At 52.9% G+C, this 20,933-nt stretch overlaps 13 protein-coding genes across 13 annotated transcripts; 5 read left to right on the top strand and 8 right to left on the bottom strand.

Moving 5' to 3' along the window:
• Positions 1-56: 56 nt before the first annotated feature.
• Positions 57-2,134, bottom strand: BJY04DRAFT_223497 (ferric iron reductase FhuF-like transporter-domain-containing protein; the record flags this gene model as incomplete). The annotated part of the gene is made up of 4 exons (XM_073717709.1): positions 57-98; positions 179-1,492; positions 1,541-1,641; positions 1,690-2,134. 4 exons carry the CDS (start codon positions 2,132-2,134, stop codon positions 57-59), a joined length of 1,902 nt encoding a protein of 633 aa, XP_073565827.1.
• A 762-nt stretch (positions 2,135-2,896) lies between these two features.
• BJY04DRAFT_223496 (IucC family-domain-containing protein) lies at positions 2,897-4,459 on the top strand (the record flags this gene model as incomplete). Its single annotated transcript, XM_073717708.1, has 1 exon — positions 2,897-4,459. One exon carries the CDS (start codon positions 2,897-2,899, stop codon positions 4,457-4,459), a length of 1,563 nt encoding a protein of 520 aa, XP_073565826.1.
• Positions 4,460-4,563: 104 nt separating this feature from the next.
• Positions 4,564-6,467, bottom strand: BJY04DRAFT_223495 (class I adenylate-forming enzyme family protein; the record flags this gene model as incomplete). The annotated part of the gene is made up of 5 exons (XM_073717707.1): positions 4,564-4,943; positions 5,010-5,128; positions 5,191-5,285; positions 5,355-6,106; positions 6,158-6,467. 5 exons carry the CDS (start codon positions 6,465-6,467, stop codon positions 4,564-4,566), a joined length of 1,656 nt encoding a protein of 551 aa, XP_073565825.1.
• Positions 6,468-6,892: 425 nt separating this feature from the next.
• On the top strand, positions 6,893-8,829 carry BJY04DRAFT_232021 (class I adenylate-forming enzyme family protein; the record flags this gene model as incomplete). The annotated part of the gene is made up of 5 exons (XM_073719676.1): positions 6,893-7,205; positions 7,260-8,029; positions 8,087-8,181; positions 8,232-8,353; positions 8,405-8,829. The coding sequence occupies 5 exons, from the start codon at positions 6,893-6,895 to the stop codon at positions 8,827-8,829; spliced, it is 1,725 nt and encodes a 574-aa protein (XP_073565824.1).
• A 181-nt stretch (positions 8,830-9,010) lies between these two features.
• On the bottom strand, positions 9,011-9,895 carry BJY04DRAFT_223493 (phytanoyl-CoA dioxygenase family protein; the record flags this gene model as incomplete). Its single annotated transcript, XM_073717706.1, has 1 exon — positions 9,011-9,895. One exon carries the CDS (start codon positions 9,893-9,895, stop codon positions 9,011-9,013), a length of 885 nt encoding a protein of 294 aa, XP_073565823.1.
• A 994-nt stretch (positions 9,896-10,889) lies between these two features.
• Positions 10,890-11,822, bottom strand: BJY04DRAFT_232020 (Nitroreductase-like protein; the record flags this gene model as incomplete). The annotated part of the gene is made up of 3 exons (XM_073719675.1): positions 10,890-10,917; positions 11,041-11,725; positions 11,783-11,822. 3 exons carry the CDS (start codon positions 11,820-11,822, stop codon positions 10,890-10,892), a joined length of 753 nt encoding a protein of 250 aa, XP_073565822.1.
• Positions 11,823-12,549: 727 nt separating this feature from the next.
• On the top strand, positions 12,550-13,069 carry BJY04DRAFT_149290 (uncharacterized protein). Its single transcript, XM_073708854.1, has one exon. It carries the CDS (start codon positions 12,731-12,733, stop codon positions 13,016-13,018), a length of 288 nt encoding a protein of 95 aa, XP_073565821.1. The 5' UTR covers positions 12,550-12,730; the 3' UTR covers positions 13,019-13,069.
• A 51-nt stretch (positions 13,070-13,120) lies between these two features.
• On the bottom strand, positions 13,121-13,902 carry BJY04DRAFT_223491 (bZIP transcription factor; the record flags this gene model as incomplete). Its single annotated transcript, XM_073717705.1, has 2 exons — positions 13,121-13,834; positions 13,879-13,902. 2 exons carry the CDS (start codon positions 13,900-13,902, stop codon positions 13,121-13,123), a joined length of 738 nt encoding a protein of 245 aa, XP_073565820.1.
• Positions 13,903-14,051: 149 nt separating this feature from the next.
• BJY04DRAFT_149282 (uncharacterized protein) lies at positions 14,052-15,268 on the top strand. The gene is made up of 3 exons (XM_073708853.1): positions 14,052-14,792; positions 14,848-14,926; positions 14,982-15,268. The coding sequence occupies exons 1-3, from the start codon at positions 14,321-14,323 to the stop codon at positions 15,094-15,096; spliced, it is 666 nt and encodes a 221-aa protein (XP_073565819.1). The 5' UTR covers positions 14,052-14,320; the 3' UTR covers positions 15,097-15,268.
• Positions 15,269-15,439: 171 nt separating this feature from the next.
• BJY04DRAFT_223489 (EthD domain-containing protein) lies at positions 15,440-15,868 on the bottom strand (the record flags this gene model as incomplete). The annotated part of the gene is made up of 1 exon (XM_073717704.1): positions 15,440-15,868. One exon carries the CDS (start codon positions 15,866-15,868, stop codon positions 15,440-15,442), a length of 429 nt encoding a protein of 142 aa, XP_073565818.1.
• A 461-nt stretch (positions 15,869-16,329) lies between these two features.
• BJY04DRAFT_223488 (uncharacterized protein) lies at positions 16,330-16,966 on the bottom strand (the record flags this gene model as incomplete). Its single annotated transcript, XM_073717703.1, has 2 exons — positions 16,330-16,776; positions 16,856-16,966. 2 exons carry the CDS (start codon positions 16,964-16,966, stop codon positions 16,330-16,332), a joined length of 558 nt encoding a protein of 185 aa, XP_073565817.1.
• Positions 16,967-17,793: 827 nt separating this feature from the next.
• On the top strand, positions 17,794-19,526 carry BJY04DRAFT_223487 (putative flavin-containing amine oxidasedehydrogenase; the record flags this gene model as incomplete). Its single annotated transcript, XM_073717702.1, has 3 exons — positions 17,794-17,850; positions 17,977-19,311; positions 19,365-19,526. 3 exons carry the CDS (start codon positions 17,794-17,796, stop codon positions 19,524-19,526), a joined length of 1,554 nt encoding a protein of 517 aa, XP_073565816.1.
• Positions 19,527-20,310: 784 nt separating this feature from the next.
• On the bottom strand, positions 20,311-20,718 carry BJY04DRAFT_223486 (uncharacterized protein; the record flags this gene model as incomplete). Its single annotated transcript, XM_073717701.1, has 1 exon — positions 20,311-20,718. The coding sequence occupies one exon, from the start codon at positions 20,716-20,718 to the stop codon at positions 20,311-20,313; it is 408 nt and encodes a 135-aa protein (XP_073565815.1).
• Positions 20,719-20,933: the final 215 nt, after the last annotated feature.

The following is a 20,933-nucleotide window of genomic DNA, read 5'->3' as shown; positions in this document are numbered from 1 at the left end:
AAAAGTGCAATGTACAATCACTTAGTTAACCACGTCATGCAAGACCATTCCATACCCTAATCCCTCAGCAGTATATTCGGCAACTCGCCATCAAACAACTAACCAGAGCAGTCAGCGAGGTCAAACCCTAACCAATCCCTTGGTTTCAGCCAAAAGAGAACAGACAACTTGAACTTACATCCCCCGAAACCCTCCCCATCCTCATCCTCAAAAAGCACTTGACATCCATCTTCTCCCTCGTCATAAACTCATACACCTCCCTCCCACCAGCACCAAGTCCCAGCAAAACCCTCTCCAACTCCTCCCTCACAATCGTCCATCCACCACCACCAGCCTCAGCCTGAGTTGCAGACCCTTCCAACCCCAACGCATGAACCAACGGACTAACATGCAACTGCAAAACCGCATGATGCACCTTCCTCCACACCTCCTCTTTCGTCTGTACGAAATTCCTCGACTTGCCAGCAGCCGCAGCATCAGCATCAGCACCACCGAGACCAAGACCATCCAGGATATATCCCATCTCCTCCGGGATAGACTGTAGAAGTGTATCCCTATGAACTCGAAGGCCATCGAAATCCCGAACCGCAAATCCTTTGATTTCCTTCGAGGTCTTATCCACACGAAGCAGGATATTCTGCGCGTGCGCTTCTAGGCCAATTCCGTGGTTTACGAGGGCCGGGAAGAGGAGGGTGAAGAGAGTGCGTGTGTAGATTCCCAGCCAGGATATTCGAGCTTCGGAGGTGAGGAGGGAGAAGAGGGTTTCGGCGTAGCATTTCTGTTTCTCGCCTGGTTTGTTTCTAGGTTGGTGGGATGGTGACTCGAACAGTGAAGGAGGGGGGGATGGAGAAGGAAGAGGCGAAGGGGAAGTATATAGTACTGCAGCAGGAATGAGACACTCTCCGCCCCTCTCTGCACGGGATTCTAGACTTTCTCGAATAATGCAGCCTACAAACGGGGCCTTTTCTGGTTCTGATGTTGACCCTGTCGCGCAGGCGATGTGTTTAAACACCCAGAGATCTTCCGGAAGCAGCGCAGAGAGGAGTTCCGAGAGAGTCGGGCCACAGTGTACGGTGGGCGGATGGAGGTTCCGCACGGCGGAGGTGATCTGGCAGTTTAGCGAGAACTTGAGGTGGTAAGGGAAGGGGTTTTCGCTTTCGCTTTTGCGTTCCTGAGGAAGGCAGAGGGAGACGGTGCGGAGGGACATGTGGGCTTTTGCGACGCTGGGGATTGTGTGCAGTGGTATGGCTGTGGGGTAGTGCGATTTGATCAAGGGGAGTTGCGATGTTAGGGTGGGGATTATAGTGTGGTCAGGGGATTCTAAGGGGTTGATGTTTAGGGCTTGGAGGAGGGGCTGTAAGGTTGACTGGAAGGGGCCTGAGGTCATTAGGCTTGCCCTTGGGATGGAGAGGAATGTTATGGATGGTTGTAGGATGGTGGAGAGGTTGGGATTGCGTGTGAGAGGGGGGAGGGGGAGGTATGTTCGGTGAAGCTTGGTTCATTGTTAGGGACTAGATCCTGTAGTTGAGGGAGCACGTACAGGATGAATAGGGTGTCCCCATATGATGGAGTTCTCCCAATCGATGAGCGACGATGTCAGCCCTAACGGCGGTAGGGATGCAGTGTGGTCTAGCCATTGTTCTGTCTCGGTCAACATGTACACTTATCAGTGGGGGAGTATATGGTTACGTTGCATCTCAACCGAGCTTTCTAGCTCGTGTAGCATACTCGCAAGAGACTCGCCATGTACGCCATTATGCCAACGTGCAATCAGACGGCATACCGGCGTTGGATGGAGTTCCTCTATGCTATATCCGGTTGTCTTATCGATCAAGACAAGCGGAGGACAGAGGTAATCCGGTCGGAGAAATCCAACAACGCGGCCTTCTTTCACCTCCACGTAAGTGTCAGTGCCCAGAGTACAGATGATGCGGATATTGCAGTTAGTCCCTGACACGCCGGGTGGCTGAACATATAGATGGCGCTCGGTTGAAGAGGCACTTAGCGACTGTGTGCGAATAGAGGCCGTGGCAAGGCCGTCGTTTATCGCTTGAGCGAGGAGGCGTTTAGTCGTTTCGAAGACTGTGTGGCTGTTGGAGTGGGCCATCATAAAGGGATTGTCTTCGCTAGACATTGTGCAGTCAACAAGCTCTTTGCGTCGCATGGTCACTCCTGTCATTGCTGGAGATAGATTTCGAGTATTGTACGATTGAATCCTCTTTAATCAGCCTCTTGAGACTAGATACGACCGAGTCTGTCAAACGAAAGTACATGCGAGATCTCCAATCGGGCGATCTACTTTGGCACGGTTTCTCTGATCTTGCAGCCAGCTCGGCTTCTTTAGCCAGATCCAGATAGAGCGAAGGCTATTGGATACTACATGTCAGTGGCGCGGGCTAACGATGACCACGTCACCTAGTTTTGCTAAATGTTCATGTTCCTCTGCAATGTTGTGATCATCGTGCATGAGATCTGCATTCTGCATGAACATGCAGCTGGAACTGTGGATATCGAGTCACACCGCAAGTTACAGAAGCCTCGTTATTCAGTCAAAATAGCACCAGGTTTAATCGGAGTTGAGCGTCGACAAGCTGGGAAGGTCAAATACGAAACGATGTCCACAGTAGGTGCTTTACCGGTCAACTGAAGTATATTGGATTGAAGGTCTCGAGGGAAAAAACAGTAGCAGGGAATTAGATAGACAACAGGAGCTGAAAGATCGACAGTTTGCTTATGCAGGATGGACTGGAGCTGCAGAATTCGTACAGATCTGTGTTTTTGCATCACTCGACATTCAGACCGACTCGAAGAATGAGTGTCAGCTCCCACATCTGCAGTGCTTCTATGAATATACCCTCTCCACGCCAGCCATCCAGAGTCGTCAAAGAGTGACAGAATGACAATCCCTACACCTCGAGAACGTGCACAGTTGGGCTCGCTATCTCGTGTAGCAGCATGCTTGATCAATGAGCGCGCAGTCGAGTCTACATTCGCCGACAAGACCATCACGATCCGCCATGCTAACAGCAAAGACGAAGAAATACGGTTCCAGCTTCGCCAGGTCCCATTGCGAACCGGCTATGTCTATCCCAAAGACTTCACCAGCGCGGTCTCCCATACCCACGGCGAAGCCATCGCAGATGGAGCGGACCTGATGCAACTGTACGGGCGATGGGCCGGCATCAACGTCGACCGCGTCTACGCCGAATTCAAAAACTGCGTCGACAACCAAGAACTCGCATACCAGAAACCCACCGACCACCTCAGCATCGACTCCCCCATCATCGACTGGGAACAGGCAATCATCGAAGGCCACAGCATCCACCCCTGGCACAAATGCCGCTTCCCCCTCGTCAGCGACTTCACCACCGCAACAATCCACTTCGTCCTGCTGGACCGCGACAGCGAAGGCATCACCGTCGCCGGCGACTACAACCACTGGATCCAAAAAGCCCTCACCCCAGAGCTCAAAACGCCCCTCAAACCCACCCAAATCATCATCCCCGTACACTCCCTCCAACTCCCAAACATCAAATCCCACTTCCCAACCGCCGAAATCCTCCCACACACCCTCCAAGGCCACCCGCAAAGCTCCCTCCGCACGATCAACCTCCCGACCACCACCGAAATCTGCATCAAAATCCCCGTCCCTCTCAAAATCACCTCCATCGTCCGCACCATCCGCCCCTGGGCCATAACCGTCGGCCACCGCATGTCCCCCATCCTCACCCTCCTCGAACAAGCCGCCTCCTCCTTCGGTGGCTCCCTCATAACCCTCCGCGAACACAGCGCCGCCGCCTCCCCCTCCGACCACCTAGGCTGCATAATCCGCGAAAGCACCGAGTCCGTCGCAGCACGCACAAACTCCCGCATCATCGTCTGCGCCGCACTAACCGAGAACATCACCGCGATCTGGGACCCAGCCACGCTCTCGCATGAGGAGCGCTGCAGTATCCTCCGCGAATACTGCGTCAGTCTCTTCCGCGCACTCCTCCCGTCTGTCCTCCTGCACGGCTTCGCATTACAGGCCCACCTGCAAAATCTCCTTATCCGGCTTGACCCTGTCTCAAAGAAGATTCTGGGTTTTGTCGCGCGAGATTTCGGCTCGTTTCGCGTGCACGCGGAGACATTCCGCGCTACGGCGGGGGTGGATATCAATACCGACTGGGTGTTGACGAGCATGGACTCGCTGGAGAAGGTGTATGGGTATATACTGAGTGTAGTGCATGGGCATGTTACGCGGATGACGCGGGCGTTGGAAGTAGGTAATGAGGGGTGGAGGATTGCGCGGGAGGAATTAGAGGGGATTATTCCAGAGGGGAATGAGCTTGCGCGGAGGGTGTGGTTGGAGAGCGAGACGAGGGTTGCGAGGGCGCATATCTCGATGCAGTTGTATGGGGTCAAGAGCGAGTGTAGGAATATTGAGGCGCCGAATCTGTTTTGGTATGCGACGCAGTAGTTTAGGTTACGTTAGGGGGTTGATAGTATTCTGGTTGTTTTGTGCCATTGCTAGATTAATCAAGACCTGTTCTTGTTCTTGCTCTTGCTTGCGGTATTGACTAACTATGGCTTCGGCCACCGCTCCACGGAATCAGGGAAGTCTAGGCGATCTGAAAGACTAAAGAACTTCTCTGCTGCCTGCCGCCGGAGGACCTTCATTGATGCTGTCCGGGGGATCTCCTCGCCCTGTCTAAGTACCCGCAGCGCCGTGGGAAGCATGTATCCGGGTACCAGACCAGTATCTGTTAGCCGCTGGCGCAGGACTTCAAGAACTGACTCGCTGGCTTGAGTTATATTCTCCTGCAAACGAATAACAGCGGCCACGCGCTCGTTGCTCCCTGCGTCAGTGACCGGCAGCACGCAGGCGTCGGAAATGAATGGTTGTTCGAGCAGACGCATCTCGAGTTCCACGATAGAGATCTTGTGGCCGAGGAATTTGATGACTGTTTCTTAGTGTCTTAGTACGCTAAAGGAATAGATACAGGGTGGAGAGAATCGAAGTCACTTACACTCTCCAGCCCGTCCATCAAAGATATACTCGTCTCCCTCGCGGTGCGCCAGGTCCCCGGTGCGGTAGTATCCGTCTTTCGTAAACGCGGCTTTGGTTGCTTTCTCGTCGCCGAGGTAGCTATTCCAACAAGTAGCATATAAGCAGCGGTATAAGGTCAAAGAAGTCAGTTGTTCACTCACTGCGAAAACAGAACCGGATTCCAAATCTCCATCTCGCCGTGGTCTCCCTCCGAGAGACGCACTTTCACGCCCGGCTGCGGTCTCCCAATACACCTCTGAGTATAGAAATCAGCAAATGGGCCAGAACCCCTACCCTGGCTGCTCGTAAGAGTAAAATCACAAACCTCAATCTCCAACCCCGTCTCTAAGCTTGTCCTCAGCCCGCGCCCCCCTAATTCCGTCGCGCCATACGAAACAAGCAGCGGGATCCCGATCTCTCTTCGCCAGAATCTCACGAGTAGGGCATGCGGCATCGTACCACCAACCCTTGCGATTTTCACCTTCTGAACTCCGTCGATATACCCTATCCTCTCAATCTCTGGAAGGTTGGCAATAACATCCCGGTAGTACTTCATCAAGGACCCCCAGAACCGCGGGGGGCCGATGAGCATGCTTACCGCTTGGACACCATCCTCGGTTCCCGCGCGGAGACGCATCCAGATCGTCTCCGGATCAGAAGGTGTAATCTCCATGCGGGCTCCCGCAAGCGGATGTCTGAATAGCGGAAGCGCACCGGTAATCCAGTTTGGCGGGCGGTGGTGCAGGAAGACATGGTTTGGTCCGCTGGCGAGGTGGATTTCGTGGAAGAGGGCGCGGGTATGGACGACACCTTTTGGGGGGCCGGAGGTGCCGGATGTGAAGAGGAGGAGGGCGGGTCGTGTTGCGGGGATGGTGGGGGTTGGGTTTAGAGTGAGGAGGGGGGATGATATAGCTAGCTTTGCGGTTGTGTTGATGGGGATCGGGAGGATGGTGAGGGAGGTTAGAGCGGGTGATTGGATTGCTGTGCTGTGGGAGAGGTGGGTTTTGCTGGTTAGGATTGTGGTTGAGTGGGTTCGGTGGAGGAGGGATGTTGTTTCTTCGGGTGAGGTGGTTGGTGCTGGAGGAATGGGTTGTTAGTTGGTTGCTTGGAGTGTTGTGGGAGACTCACAGAGTGGTACCACCGCGCCTCCGATGGAGAGAATGGCAAAGGCGGCAACGATGAACTCGTATTTTCCATCAGCCAATATGAATATGTATGGGGTTTGTTCGAGGAGGATGCCATCATCGCTGAACATAGGTTGGTGGAGAGCCGCACGTAGCTCTGTTTGCATTCGCAGGATGTCTGTTAGAAGCTGGGCGTAGTCTGCATCGACCTTATTCCCGGGATCATGAACAATAACATGGTTGACGTCTCTTGCAACCTGGAGCAGCTGGGCAAAGATGGGGTCGTCCGGGAAGCCAGATACGTTTCTTGCCATGGTTGTCTTAGTATTGAAAGCTGGGGTACAGAGACTTCGCTGCTCGAGTACGTGTAGCATGGCCATGGCATGCATAAATCATGGGATAATAGGACGGAGTACCCATGCATGTGCGAACGAGGCTGGCTGGGTCTGTGCGCCAGATCCATAAAAAGCAATCATCTTGCATAAGCGCAGATTTCCTTCGGTGTCGATCCCTGACTATCAATAGCGGTGTGCTTCGTGATACATACAGAGCTGTGCTTCTGCAGGTTTCTGCAGAAGTCAGAACCTTCACTGGGTCGAAAGCCGAGTAGAATCTACAGCCGAACCTCTACTTTCTTTTCTGCAGGAGGGTCCAACAAAGATATCCAGCTCTTATGGGACTTGACTTTGGAACGTTAAAAGCTTCTGCGACTACCGTAAGCCTAGCTCTCTCCTCTCCAATGGGACAGATCAACAAGGGCGGGTTTCCCAAAGACCCTTTCTTCGAGAAACTACTACACAATGCACAACTACACACCAAGGTAATCATCAGCGACGAAACACTCGGCATCCAAGCTACATATCTCCAGCTACTGCATGATGTAGAGGCTTTACGCGATTCAATTTGGCAGACTTTGCCCGACAGCCTTTTTGACACCAACGGAACTATACGCGATGACAACGTCTTCATCGCCACACTCATGCCAGGAAACTACGAATTCATAGTTTCCTTAGTCACCTGTCTTGCTCTCGGTGCGGCAATTGTCCCTTTCCGTACGTACATCTGCCATATAGCATTGTAGCGAAAAGAAGACTAACCTCACACAGCAACGGGCCTGCTCCCCTCCGAAGCATCCGAGCTCATCTCCAAATACAACATCACCTGCATCCTCACAGGAACTGGACAGGAATCACTCACCCAGGCAATCCAATACACAGACATACCGACAATCCACATCCCAACTCAGGCAGCCAAGGAAACAGGCCCAATCAGAGAGAACCACCAGAACACACCACCAGGAAACTTCCACCTAAATCCAACCCTAACCATCCCCCCCGAAACCCCCGCCCTCATCCTCTTCACCTCCGGCACAACCGGTCCCCCCAAGGGCGTCCTTCACGCCCGCCGCTTCTTCTACGCCGGGCAGGGCTTCGCAACCCCCTGTCTCCACTCCGATACATTCCTCCTCAACCGCCCGATATCCTGGGTGGGATCAATCCGGCGCGTGACGGAGTGTCTTGTTTCCGGCAGCAAGATCGTAATCATGGATCAGACTTCCTCGTCACGGCCAGCAGAAGTCTGGAACCGATTACGGAGGGGGGATATCTCGATTGTGAGTCTTGCGGCGAGGGAGTGGGTTGGCATGATGGTATTTTATCAGGATGTGCTGTGTGGGCTTGATGAGGGGGGATTAAGTCGGTATTTACAGGGGTTGCGTGGGGTTCGGGTGGCGCAGAGTACGGGGTGGATGCCGCCGGGGGCGGTTAAGGAGTTTTGGTTTAAGATTAGGGATGGGAGGGGGTTGGAGGTTGCGTATGCGAGTACAGAGGCCGGGGCGGTGATTTGTTCGACTGTGGGGGGTGGACTTGATGTGAATGTAAGTGCAATTCTTAATGTGTTTACAGGATGGCTAATGACTTGGATGGACTTGTAGGCGTGCATTGGGCGACCTGTTTCCGGGGTTGAGGTGCGGTTGAGCGATGGGTCGCAGGGCGAGATGCTGGTGAAGACCCCGACGATGTTCAAGGGGTGAGTTTGCTCCTTTCTTCTAGTTTGAGGGGCTGCTACTGAGGTACCAGGTACCTCAATGATATCCCTGCTACGCAGGCGGTTTTCGACGGCGGGACCTTTCGGTCTGGAGACATAGCGCACAGCCGTGAGGACGGCTGCCTAGTCATTGACGGCCGGGCAAAGGCAGACTGTAAGCTAGAAAAGATGTCCCCATTTATCAGTGATACTGATATCTCACCAGTCGTACGGTTCCGAGGACTCGTCATCCCCGTAATCGAAGTCGAATCCGCCATCTCCCGCCTCTCATACATCGAAGAAGCGTACATTCTAGCGGTATCAGACCCCACGTGCCAGTCCCAAGTCGGAGCTGTTGTTCGTACAAGACCAGTGTGTGACACATTGACGATTGCCATGCTGCGTCACGATCTGTCCAACTTTCTGCCCCTTTACAAGCTACCGACGTTGTTGTATGTTCTGAGCGAGGCTGAAGCTGTCCCAACCACTCGGTCTGGTAAGCTAGATCACCGGAGAGCTCTGGACATGTTCTTTGGGTGTTCAGGAAACTATGCAGAGGCGCAACTGCCCGTGGGCGTACAGAAATGGGGCATCACAGGTCTATGCAAGAACGGACAGAGGGCGTGGGACTGGGCGGGGCTGCAATCTTAGACAAACCTCGAGCCGTATGTTAGAGGGTGTACAGTGGAATTGCCATTTATTGATCCTGTCCGTGAGCGATTGACAAAGGACTCAGGTAACTGCAGGAGACAAGGAAATTAGCCATCAAGTCATGCGGGTATTTCTAGCACCAAAAGAAGAGAACCATCACCTACCTAGACAGGAGCACCCCTCAAATCCCCAAACGCTCCGCAACATCCCGATAATCCATCATCCAAACCCCAGGACTCCCCCTAGGAAAAACAGACCGAAACCCCAACATCCTCTGCGCCCTCTTCGAGAGTGTCTTCACAAGCTCCAAGTCCACAAAAAACGGATACGCCTCCTCAGGAACAAGATAACATGCCTGGATGCCCCACGCAATGCCCCTCCGCACAGTATCCGTGGTATTCGCGCCCCCGCCGTGGATCGTCTTCCCGCTAATCAACAAAATATCACCGGCATCCATTACCGCAGGGATTGCCCGTTCGGGAAAGTCATATTCCCACATATTGGTATCGTTATGACTCCCCGGGATCACGCGCGTTGCACCGTTAGCGGCTGTAAAGGGCGTCAGCGCGACCATGAAATTCACCGCTGCTTCCGGGCCCAGAGGCCCCGCGTCCATGAAGACGGGGTACTGCATCATATCGCGATGCAAGGGCTGGGCGGGCTCGGCGGGGCCGATGTCGATGACTTGCGCCGTTGTTTGCCAGTAGTCTCCTGACTGGGCGCGGAAGATAGCTTCGCAGATCTCGTGGATGGTGTCGTGGTCGAGAAGGAAGTCGCGGAAGATGCGGCTGTGCGTGACGAGGTTTGTGAGGCGTTTTGTGTGCGCGCCGTGGAAGGCGCGGATGGTGGGGTCGGCGTGGACGGAGCCCGGCTGGAGGGTGGACATGGGCGGGTCGATTTCGGTGTTTATTGTGCTGATTTGGGACGGGGTGAGGACGTTTTTGATGACGACGCAGCCGTCTGCGTGGAGGATGGAGAGGATGGCGGCGGAGCCGGAGGTCAGGGGGATGGAGCGGAGAGGGGGTGTTGGTGTTTGGGAGCTCGGATTGGGGTCGTTGGTGACCATGCTTGTGAGGTCTAGTCGTCTCTCGGGGGGTGGTTAAATATCAATCGATAAAGTGATCTCGATGCGGGGCCTTGTGCCCTAAATAGGCACTGCATAGGATCAGCTGGAGCTGGAGCTGCCCCGCGCCGAGACAGCTTGGCGCAGACGGATTTGAAATGGTAAATACTGCCGAGGGCAGGGATTGGAAGCCGTTGTTGATTGTTGCAGACGCCCGGACGTTAGGGCTACGTGTGTGGGCTGGACAGATTGCTGTCCTTATCTCAGGCACGCTTGGGGCTTCCGAGGGGTTATTGAAATCTAGGCTAAGCAGCACTGTATCAGCTTGAGCAAGAAATGCAGCTCTTTACGTGTATTTTATTGGACCATATGCAGTCGTCCAAGAGAAAGCGCACGGGTTCAGTGCAGGGTTCAATGAGGGGAATTGGGTGGCCATTGTACGCATTGCAACAGCCATTCTCTGCGCTAAACAAATGGCATAATATGAAGATAAAAAAGAAGCCGCTAGAACGGAAGGCCTTAATATATCTTTACTAACTGGCATCGTCCTTGCATTACGCGTGGTGTCGTCTATACTATTTGTGTATGAGGTAATGAGCGACAAAACTACTAAGCCCTCAGCAATGTGGCCAGCCGGGGATTTGCATGATGGACTATAAGGCTCTCGCGGGGCATTTTAAAGGGTGAGGGCTGTGAGGTTCTTTGAGTAGATGGTTGAGGCTACGGGTCTAGATTATCGAGGGACATGCTTGATTTCGTGCGTGAGACACTCGTAGTGAAAGAGTAATCATGTGAGTTCGAACCGCAAGACAAGCTATATCCAGGAGAAGGGAGAAGTGTCAGGGTGTTTGCCAGAAAAACAGGCCTTGAAAGAGGATGATAAATTTTGGGAGTGATTGGCTACTATAATGGATACCAAGAATGTCGACATCAATATCTTAGAATCTGAATGAGAACATGGTATTACTATGTGTAGAAATTCCAACTGCCGTTGCCTTTACAAAAATGCCCACCTCCTAGCAGACCTAAACAACCCAACCGTTTCAACATGGACACCCTACTCAAATTTAAACCCCTGTCCCTCCAAAACGCCCCTAACCCTCTCCTTCCCATCCATCTCCCTCCTCGCCGCAATCCTCGCCACAAACCTCCCCCACCCATCCCTCCCCCCCTTCCGCTGCCCGAGATAGAACTCCCCCAGCACCGCATCATAAGCCTCAATATTCCCCCTCTGCCTCTCAAGATCCTCACTCCACACCTCATCATGGAGTATCTCCCCCATTGGCAAACGGGGCTTGATCCCATTCCCACTTCCTGCGCCAGAATCAGAGCCAGAGAGTCTCTCCGGATACCCAACGGCAATCCCAAACACCGGATACGTCAACCTCGGCAAACCCAGCACCTCACAAACCCGCTCCATATCGTTCCTAATCGCACCGACATAACAAGCCCCCAACCCCAGGCTCTCCGCTGCAAAAACAACGTTCTGCCCCGCGATCGCGGCGTCAACGGTACACGTGATGAACATCTCCATGGTATCGAGGGCTTTCGGCTGGGTATTGTACAGCGTCGACAGATTCTCCAGGCGGCGGAGGCTGGGACAGAAAATGAGCAGGAGGGGAGCCTGATTGATGAAGGGCTGGGATTCGGAAAGCGATGCGAGGAGGGATTTGCGCTGGGGGTCTTGGACGGCGATGATGTCGTAGGTTTGGAGAAGGGAGGAGGTGGAGGCGCTTTGGGCGGCTGCTGTTAGGGTTGGGAGGGTTGAGGGGGGGAGGGGGGTGGGGAGGAAGGAGCGGCAGGATTCGTGGGTGAGGATTGTGAGGAGGGTTTCTGGGAGAGAAGAAGTGGTTGTGTTTGTTGATGGAGAGAATTGGGGGGGTCCGTAACGGGCGCTGGCGAGGGAGGTGGCTGTTGCTGTTACTGACATGTTGGTATATTTTTGTGTAATGAACAAGATGATAGCGGAGTGTTGTAGCTGGACAGTTCTGTTCATCTGCGCATCTTTATAGACCGAAGGAAGCAGGTAGTGGACAGGTAGTATACGACACAGCAGGGATCTGCGGGATTCTATCAAGCCTATTAGGCTACCTGGGACAGTCGGCACGGCGCAGGTATCGGTGATTGGTGGAGAGATTGATCTATGCAAGGGTATACTCCGTATAAACCCCTGTGTATATGTCGGACGAACGAAACTTCCGTCCGCGCGGCACAGGGAGGAGCCGCGCAGCCGTCAGCCATGACAGGGACTGGCCTTGTTACAGCCAATGATCAACATCAACACGCCTTAACCTCACACGACCACGGTAGCCACGATGCGGTCGCTACAGTGGAGGTGCTTGGGTCGGGGCACAGCATACGGACCTGATCAAATGAGTTCAAGCGAGTTATTGATATTGTTCAAGCGAGACTTGCTCGCGTGACCCAGGGCATGCAGAACGTTCCGATACATCCGACGCAGTGTCAACAAGCTCATATGGAATGGAATCTATCTGGCTACATGTGGTTCGAGGACGCTGCAGCCTTGAAATTGGCCACAGCTACGACGTGTAGATTATTTCGATAAGGGACATCGTGCCCTTCCACGCTGGATGTTTTCGGCCATTTCCACACAGAATGCTGATACGGGGACGGGATTAATAAGGTCAAGCCCCAGCCCTATCATACTCGATGGCGAGCATTCTCCGAAAAGTGCAATAGATGGTGAAACCGTGAGATTGAGCTCGTCGACTAAAAAGTGGCGCGGGGAACAACCGAGATCTGACTTCCAATACGAAGTTACGGAGTCAGGTTGTTCCTCCTCCTTTGTAGCCTACTAGACTGCCATTGCAGCGACACATGATGCTCATGAGATCTTCCAGCAGAGAACCGGCTGCATCATCGATCGACTGCGCTGGCCTTGTCGCACGTCAACGCACAGGCCATTGGTGCGGTGGTGCGTGCTCTGCTGCTGCTGCAAGCCTGCTACTTGGGTCTGCTGTTGGCGCTTATCAACCTTGGATTTGTCAATCTGACAAAGCTTCTGTTTCAAGGAAAGCGAATACCTCCCCTTTCCTGGATGATGGGACACTCGGTTACGAGCCGGTGGCCGCACGGCGCACATGGTCCGAACCAACGAAATCGTAATCGGGAGATATCGAGTGCGATAATCAAGAGGTCCGCAAGTCGACTGCAGGATCCCTAGTGAGTAAAAGATGCTGGAAAGGCGTCCTTCTTGAGTTGTCCAGTTCAGTGATTGCTAATCTCATCCAAGACCTGGAACAGAATCTGGTTGTGCACTCTGCATCCCTCTTCCGATGTGCCTCTAAAGAAGCCTTCTCGCAGCTTGCGGCGAATCTCCGAGACATCCACGCCGCGTGAGTTGTACTGATCCACCAACCTTTCTGCAATCGCACAGAAAGTTGTGTTGAGGGTGCTCTCGCTTATCGGCAAGCCCTCGGGACCTTCTCCAGGAGGGCATGCGCAGAAGGATGGTATCTCTGGCTGTTGGCATTCTTCAGTTTTGATAGGTCGTGATTGAGTCTCGCATGCTGTAGGCATTTTCTCGGTCGTCGTGGCTACAGTATGGTCCGCTGCTCTGTCGGCTATCGGAGTCGAAGCGCCAGATACAGGTCGAGAGCAGGTAGATACCGCTGACTGTGGTAGGGCACTTGGAGGATGCTGAAGTGCTGGAATCGCGACCTTTCGCGTCGTCATTGGATTGTCAGTCCTCTGCAGATACATCTCCAAAGCTTCGGCTGGAACGCCTGAGGAGCACAGTAAATCTCTGAGTTTGCGGTTCTCGGCCTCGAGCTTTTGCATCGCAAGGCGACCTTCGACGTCTTTACGATCGAGCTCGGTCTGCAGGGCGTGGACCTTGTGCTCCAACTCGCGGAGATGATCCTGTCTCCGGGCTCTACTCTTGCGCTGGTTGTCCCTGATCCGGGCGAGTTTATCCAGCCGCTGGAATAATCAGAGTAAGCTCTAATAGCGAGTGAGGAACTCACCTTTTGTTCTATTGCCGAGTCCATGGCTGCAACTGTGTGGGTTGCTGGGATCCAAAACTGCGATGCGATCAGGAGAAAATTGCCGTCACGTGACTGGACCCATCACGAGGCTCTTTTCTCTGGTCAAAATTTCCATGGACACAACTTTCTGGCCATGCTTTGCAACAGAGAGAGCTGGAGCTGTCACCTGGCGCGTATAATGCACTGTAATATCTGCACCAGTAGTAAGCATCTCGAAGTGGTAAGGCACGTTACACAATACGAATTCGCAGAGAGCCATCACGGTAATCTCGGGGTTTCGGCCTTCCCCTCACGCCAGTCGCCAGCATGTTCCCACCGCACCCACCTCCTTAAATTGCCCGCCGTTTGCTGTTGATATTCTTCTCCCCTCCTACACTACTCTCATACATATACTATCAATAGCCCAAACCAGTCCACCACCATGGCCTCAAACCGCCATCACCCCAGCGCCTCCCCCGACTCCACCTGGTTCCACGTCCCCACAACCGCCGTCACTCTCTGGCTGCTCATCTCAACCCCTCTCGTCCTCTGGGACTCAGGCTACGTGCTCTGCAGGCCACACTCCATGCCCGGCGGGAAATGGCACGCCTTGTGGTCCGGGTACGCGTGGTACAGCACCGTCGACTACATCTACGGGTGGCCCGCATACAATCTCCAAAACGGGTTTACTGCCGCGCAGACAATCCTCAACCTTATCGAGACTGCGGGCTATCTGTACTACCTCTGGATTGTATACACCCAGGGACGCCCAGCTGCGGGCTCGCGAGAACCCAGGAGTACGCTTTCCTGGCTGCTGGCTACGGATAAGGTTGTTGGCGGGCGGGCTGGTGCTACGGCGCTGCTGGCGGCGTTTAGTTCGTCTGTTGGGACGGTGTCGAAGACGTTGCTGTATTGTATGTTTTTTTGATCTATGACTCGTGAGGGCGGGGCTAATGGAATGGAATGCAGGGATCCAGGAATATTACTCCGGGTTCTCGAATATCGGCCATAACGAGTTTTGGAATATGGCTGCGTGGCTGTTGCTCAAGTATGTTTTCTTGATTTAGATGCGATGGTTTGAGGATTATTGCTGACGCGGACAGTGGCGCTTGGATCGTCTTTCCTATTTGGAACCTCCATGTCCTCGGCGAGGAGATCGTGTCGTCTTTGACTGATGGCAATCCGCCTCGTCAGCTCGGTCGACCGAAGGAGCAGTAAGTCCCGCGCCTTAGCGCACACGATTCTAAGCAGCAACTGTGTAGCTCGGGGGGCTCTGGTTGCTGAGTGTGGATGCGAGATTGAACCAGGTGCATGTGATCAAGATGCCGGTCGTACTTGGGGATCAGAAGAAACCGGATACCATGCTGTGAGGAGATGGTCTTCAAGTTGGGTTGAAGAGCCAGAGGGCATAGAAGACTTCTAGTAATTCAGAGAATGTTGCATCCTTGCGAGTCTAGGAGGAGGTACAAAATATGCCATAGGCCATCTCAACAGACAAATAAAAGCTTGCTTCAAACCCTGGCGCGCTCATATTCCTCCCTCCCGTAGCCATCCCATCCCATCACCGCACTGTCTCAGTCACGTCCCCAACAAAAACAATCCCAACACTCGACCTTTCCAAGAACCCCTCCTCATCCGCCTCAATCTGCGCCGCATTCTCAGGCTCTTGAAGCCTCGCGACGAAGCAGTCAAACGCCGCTTGACTCTCAAAAGTCAGTTCGGCAGTGGCGTCGAAATCAAACTGCGTTTGCGTCCCGCGCAGCACAGTCGCTGGGGTGGTAGCGTTGCGCGGTGTAGCGTCATCCGTACCGGTAGACAAAGTATTGGTGTTGGTCGTAGTCCGCGCGATGTAAATGCGGCGGTGAGAGAGAGGAAAGGTATCTCCAGCCAAGCGCTTGATTAGCTCTGCGTGATTCTCGTAGTGTTCTTTGAATTGTTCTGGGGTGAGGCCGGGTTTGCGGGAGCTGGTGATTAGCAGGCGGAGGGCCATGGTTAGGGTTGTGGTTGGGACTGTAGTCAAGGAGGGGGCTGCTTTCGTAGCAAGAGTGGCAGGAGTATGTGTTGAAGAAATGATAAATTACTCTAGCTACAGTAGTCAGTACCTTAGGTACAGCGTCGAGTCCACGTCAGCCTGGGTACTTTCTTTGTTTGCTGTCTACTCTTTTTCATGGATGCCTGCGTCCACCCGGCTTACTCGCCCGTTGGCTTTCTCCTCTCGCCGCTGGAACGGACCCAAGAACGGAGAATCTGAGGAGATTGGCTAGCCACGCCATAGCAGAAGCTGGCAGAGTGAATGTTGTGACCGACTTTCCGGTGAATTCAAAGGTCAGCTTACAACTAGGCTTGGACCTACGCTTGTGTACAGAAGCTCGAGTGTACGCACTAGTCTATCCCGCGTAAACTCTCAAATACAACCTCAATCCATCTCCAGTTAGACAGAAACCCTCTTATTCAGGCCAAGTACCTCACATAACGCCTCTCAACCCCCTCGCAGCCCGGAAAGGTATACTCCTGAGAACGCTCAACACCCGACTCCCCAGTAACAGCAATAGCAGGGAAATGCGCAGGCCCCTCTGCACCACCAGGCTGCTGCGCAAGCGCCTCAACAACAGGAGCGTCCACAAACAGATCGAATTTCGAAGACAACTCCCGTCTTAGGATATCTTGAAACACATCTGATACATGATAGAACGTTACCAACTCAACAACCGGGGCGTCCATAACAGCAGCAAGAATCTCCTGGTCCAGACTCGCATGGAAGACAACCGGGGGCGCAGCAAGAGCCGGTGTCAGTATATCCCCGACAGCCTCGTAGTCAGCGCCGGACCGAGTGAATTGCTCATGGCATCGGATATCATCCCAATCTAACAAGAAGAGAACATCGTGTGTCACTTTGCCCTGGAGGGGCGGATTGAGACTACATACTTGCCAGAAACTGGACCTTGGTCGGGTCGTGCTCGTCAGCGCCCTATCGGACCGTCCGGATGCCTGGTGGCCGGCTTGGAATGGCGTCCACGCCGGCTGCGACTTTCTTGAGGTCCGCCGTGGGGATGAAGGTGAAGAAGCAGATTTCGGTAACGGGGTTCATGGTTGTCATGGGGGGGGTGTTTGGGTGGGAGTAGCTGGTAGTAAGGAGGAAGCTGAGAGTAACTCATATAAGATGGGAGACTGTCATGGAAGCTAGCGGACGCTTTGCTTTACTCCGTGGAGGAAGGTTGCCCTGGGCAGGTGTGTAACTGCACTCTTTGTCCTAATAGCCACGGCTAGCATAGAGATGAGCGTAGAGCTGGTGATTGGTGCCACGTCGACTTGACAGACTGGGGTTGCTGAAACTTGAAAGAACCTCGAATACCAAGGCTACCAGCAGGCTCGGATCAACGCACAGCTGTACTATTCTATCAAGAGTCCTCTCGCTCTGCAATCTAACTAGTCTATGTACGGAGTTTTAGGCGCAGGAACGTGTATTCAACATGTCAGGCAGGGAGCTCGAAGGCTCCGATTTCCGCAACAGCCTCTTTATGGATCTCACGCCCTAATTAGGCCCTTTCGAGGGCAGATGACGGGGCCCAAGGTTCTCTATGGCCGTGCTGAGCTACATCCCCGCGCATGTTTTTTTAGATGTTAGATATTAGATATACCTACCCACTATTTCGTATCGCATACATTGCGCAATTAACAGCCCCCACATCTAGAAAAATAGAGTTAAACTTAGCCTATCGATCTTATCGACGATGAGGACTTATTATTGGTTAATCGTGGGGAAGATTTACAGTGTAACTGGATTGCATCTATGTTGCTGGCATGACATCACCACATTCCACGTAACTGTACAACCTGATGAACCACGGCGCATTAAATATTCGAGTCCTCGTCTTGCTCTGTTAGAGTAGTTGCTCGAGAATAAAATCTAACTCGATGGCGAACCAGCAAAGAAAGCGCATCGCCATCATCGGCGCCGGCGCAGCAGGGATGGTAAGCCCACTCCCCCGCAAGCCCAAAGCCGAGATTCCCACCAACCACCATACACCATATCTCTATCCCCTCATTAACCCTACCTACCTCCTCATTTGATAGACCCCAGTATTAACTAACCACCAGTCTTGCGCCGCCTCCCTCGCCAAACACCCTAATCAATACTCCATAACCCTAATCGACAGCGTCAGCCAAACAGGCGGGCAAGCCACAACCCTCCCGCTAGACGGCAGCAAATTCGGCGGATCGTGGCTCAACGACGGCGTGCAAGGCGGCAGTAGCATCTTCAAACACACCTTCCACTTCTTCCACGAGCAAAATTTCCACGAGCGCGAAGTGAAGCTGCAAGTCTCCTTCGGGAAGGGCGTCGACGCGTTCTTCAGCAACGTGTTTCCGTCCCCGCTAATCGATAAATTCAAGCCGGAGATCAAGAAGTTGAACTGGGTGCTCAAATGTATTAAATTTGGATTACCGGTTTTGGGAGTGCTGCCGCTGAAGGTGATTTTGAAACTGTTCCGGTTCAGCACGGAGTTTGGGAACCGCATGCTTTTACCCCTGCTTGCGCTGTTTTTGGGGACCGGGCAGCAGGCGCCGAATGTGCCTGGTGCGCTGCTGGAGAGGCTGATTGATGATCCGCAGATGGGGCTTTGGAGTTATGACCAGGATGCGCTGTTGAGTAATCTGCCGACGATGTATACGTTTCCGAACCTGGGGGAGTTTTATAGCGTTTGGAGTGAAGATTTGAAGCAGAAGGGGGTGAACATTCTGCTGGAGACGGAGGTCGGGGTTGTTGAGAGAAACAACAAAGATGGTGTGGTTTTGACGATCCATCGGGATGGGGAGCAGCATACTGAGCGGTTTGACGAGATGGTGCTTGCTGTGCCGGCGGATGAGGCGCTGAAGCTGCTGGGGAGGCATGCGACGTGGAGGGAGAAGTGGGTGCTTGGCGGGGTGAAGTTTTATGATGATGTGACGGTTACGCATTGTGATGCGGAATACTTTAACAGTATCTTTGAGACGGGGGTGAAGGACGAGCTTACGGCGGAAGCAAGCAATTCGAAACGACAAGAGCAGCTCTCCTTTGCGAAGAAGAAGTCCACGTGTGAGAAGAATGGCTGGACCGGGTTTAATCCTATGTACTACATCCACAGTTACGACGCGGAGCAGGATAAGATTGAGATGGGATTTGATTGCTCGAACTATCAGCATCAGTTCCGTGAGGCTGTCGGGGAGGGTAATGCGCCGTTGCCTGCGGACCGGCATGTGTATCAGACGATTTTCTTGGATAAGAACAGGCAGGATCTGTGGACGTGGGATGAGATTGATGAGGATAAGATTCTTGGGAAGAAGTGGTGGCATCAGTTTGGCCACCGGTGGCAGCATTATGTGAGGGTTGTACCGGGGATGATGTTTATTAATGGGAAGAATCGGACGACCTATGCGGGGGCTTGGACGCTCGTGGTATGTTTTTTTTTTCTTCTGATTGAGTTCTGAAAGCGTGCTGACCAGAGTAGAATATGCATGAGATTGCGTGCATCTCGGGCATTGCGGCGGCGTATCGTCTGGGAGTGGACTATGAGCACTTTGATGATTTCGCAGAGGGGCTGTTTTCCAAGTATCTTCTTCTCAGCCATGGTGTGCGGTATAAGAAGAAGGCGGATAAGAAGCGTACCTAGAATGTCCTTGGTCAGAAATATATGCTAATCACGCGAGCATATTCGCATTTACATTGTCCTTACCACCTTCCAGGTCTTTGCCGAGTCATTCTATGGCTTAACTCCACAAGAAATTCCTGCTGAACCAGGATTCTCTCGGTGACACGGCTCGCTGCGGCTGCAGAATTTGTACTTCATCTTGCCGTTGCTTCATTTCCTTCTCCGGTGATACAGCGGGTTGTGCCTGGAGTCTTTCCAATCTCTCTTGCTCTTGCTTTATTTTCTTCGTATATCGCCGGACACCCACAAAGTCGAAGACAGACGGTGTACCGAATGGCGGGGGGCCTCTGCCGCGGAAGACACATGCAGAACTAACGCTCACCTTCAAGTAGTTATTGCTGAGGAACTGGATGGGAAAGTCATAGAAGTATTCAAGGGCTTCCAATTCAAGCTTTTTCAGCCCTGTTTGCTTGGGAAAGGATAACGGCTCAAGATCATAGCTGATGTCGCTGGTGAAGTAGATGTGACCGTACATCTTCTGTGGGTCTGCGCCTGGTGGGAGTTCACTGGCATCAAGATGGTAAAACTCGATATAAGGCGTTCGGAAGCCCAAGCCATAGAGGTGCTTTACATACTCGGTGGAGTACAGACGGAAGTGCTTGCTGGTAGTGGTGCCCAGAGCTTCTGGTTTCCGTTGCCCGGTGCTCAAGAGCTCGTGGATTTTCCGAACGTGGTCTTCTTGCTTCTTGACAAGCGCCTCTTTTTTGGCTTTCTTTTCCTGAATTGCTTGTTTCCGCCACAAACGCTACTCGTTGAGATCGTAGTACAAAGTGGCATCCGGTCCCTTATACATCTTTGCTGGGTCCAAATCATAATCGGAAGCAGCTGGGTCATAATCATCTTCTCCCGACACGGATAAGTCTTCATCAAAGTCTTCTGACTCCGGGTCACGGTCTTCGTCCGAAAGGATCTCTTTTAAACGATAGAACCACGGTGCAAATTCATCTGGCGGATTGACCTCGGGTGATTTGTGTCTTTGGCGCTTCGCACTTTTATTCTGATTCGCGTTGTTGTTCTGTACCACACTGTTGTTCTTCTTCGGACTGTTATTTTCTGCCGCGCTGTCGTTCTTTTGCTTCTTGTTCTTCTTCTTCTTCTTTCTCTTTTTCTTCTGGTGTTCTGAGCACCGGTTTGTACTATGTGCTCTCTTCATGATGAACTGGATGATCGAGGTAGTCTCTGTACATAGGTGTAGTTGTTTTCGACCTCCTCACGCGGCTTTCATGCGTTCCAACAAACCGGATCTAACCCGATTTGGATGAAATAATCCCTGCCTTCCCACGTCTACTTCCAGTAACTAGTTAACGAATCTTGTCCATCCATAGTTGAAAACTGCTGTCACATGGTAGTGGTTTTGTCTTTGGCGCT

Source organism: Aspergillus karnatakaensis, assembly GCF_047715665.1.
Source record: "Aspergillus karnatakaensis strain CBS 102800 unplaced genomic scaffold BJY04scaffold_73, whole genome shotgun sequence".
Taxonomy (NCBI): Eukaryota; Fungi; Ascomycota; class Eurotiomycetes; order Eurotiales; family Aspergillaceae; genus Aspergillus; species Aspergillus karnatakaensis.
The sequence above is the reverse complement of the archived record's forward strand: the minus strand, read 5'-3'. Positions and strand labels throughout refer to the sequence as shown.

Coding starts and splice junctions, on each gene's coding strand:
- BJY04DRAFT_149282 (XM_073708853.1), top strand. CDS start 14,321: ATGGCCTCAAACCGCCATCACCCCAGCGCCTCCCCCGACTCCACCTGG. Junction 14,793..14,847: donor GTCGAAGACGTTGCTGTATT/GTATGTTTTTTT, acceptor AATGGAATGCAG/GGATCCAGGAATATTACTCC. Junction 14,927..14,981: donor GCTGCGTGGCTGTTGCTCAA/GTATGTTTTCTT, acceptor TGACGCGGACAG/TGGCGCTTGGATCGTCTTTC.
- BJY04DRAFT_149290 (XM_073708854.1), top strand. CDS start 12,731: ATGATGCTCATGAGATCTTCCAGCAGAGAACCGGCTGCATCATCGATC.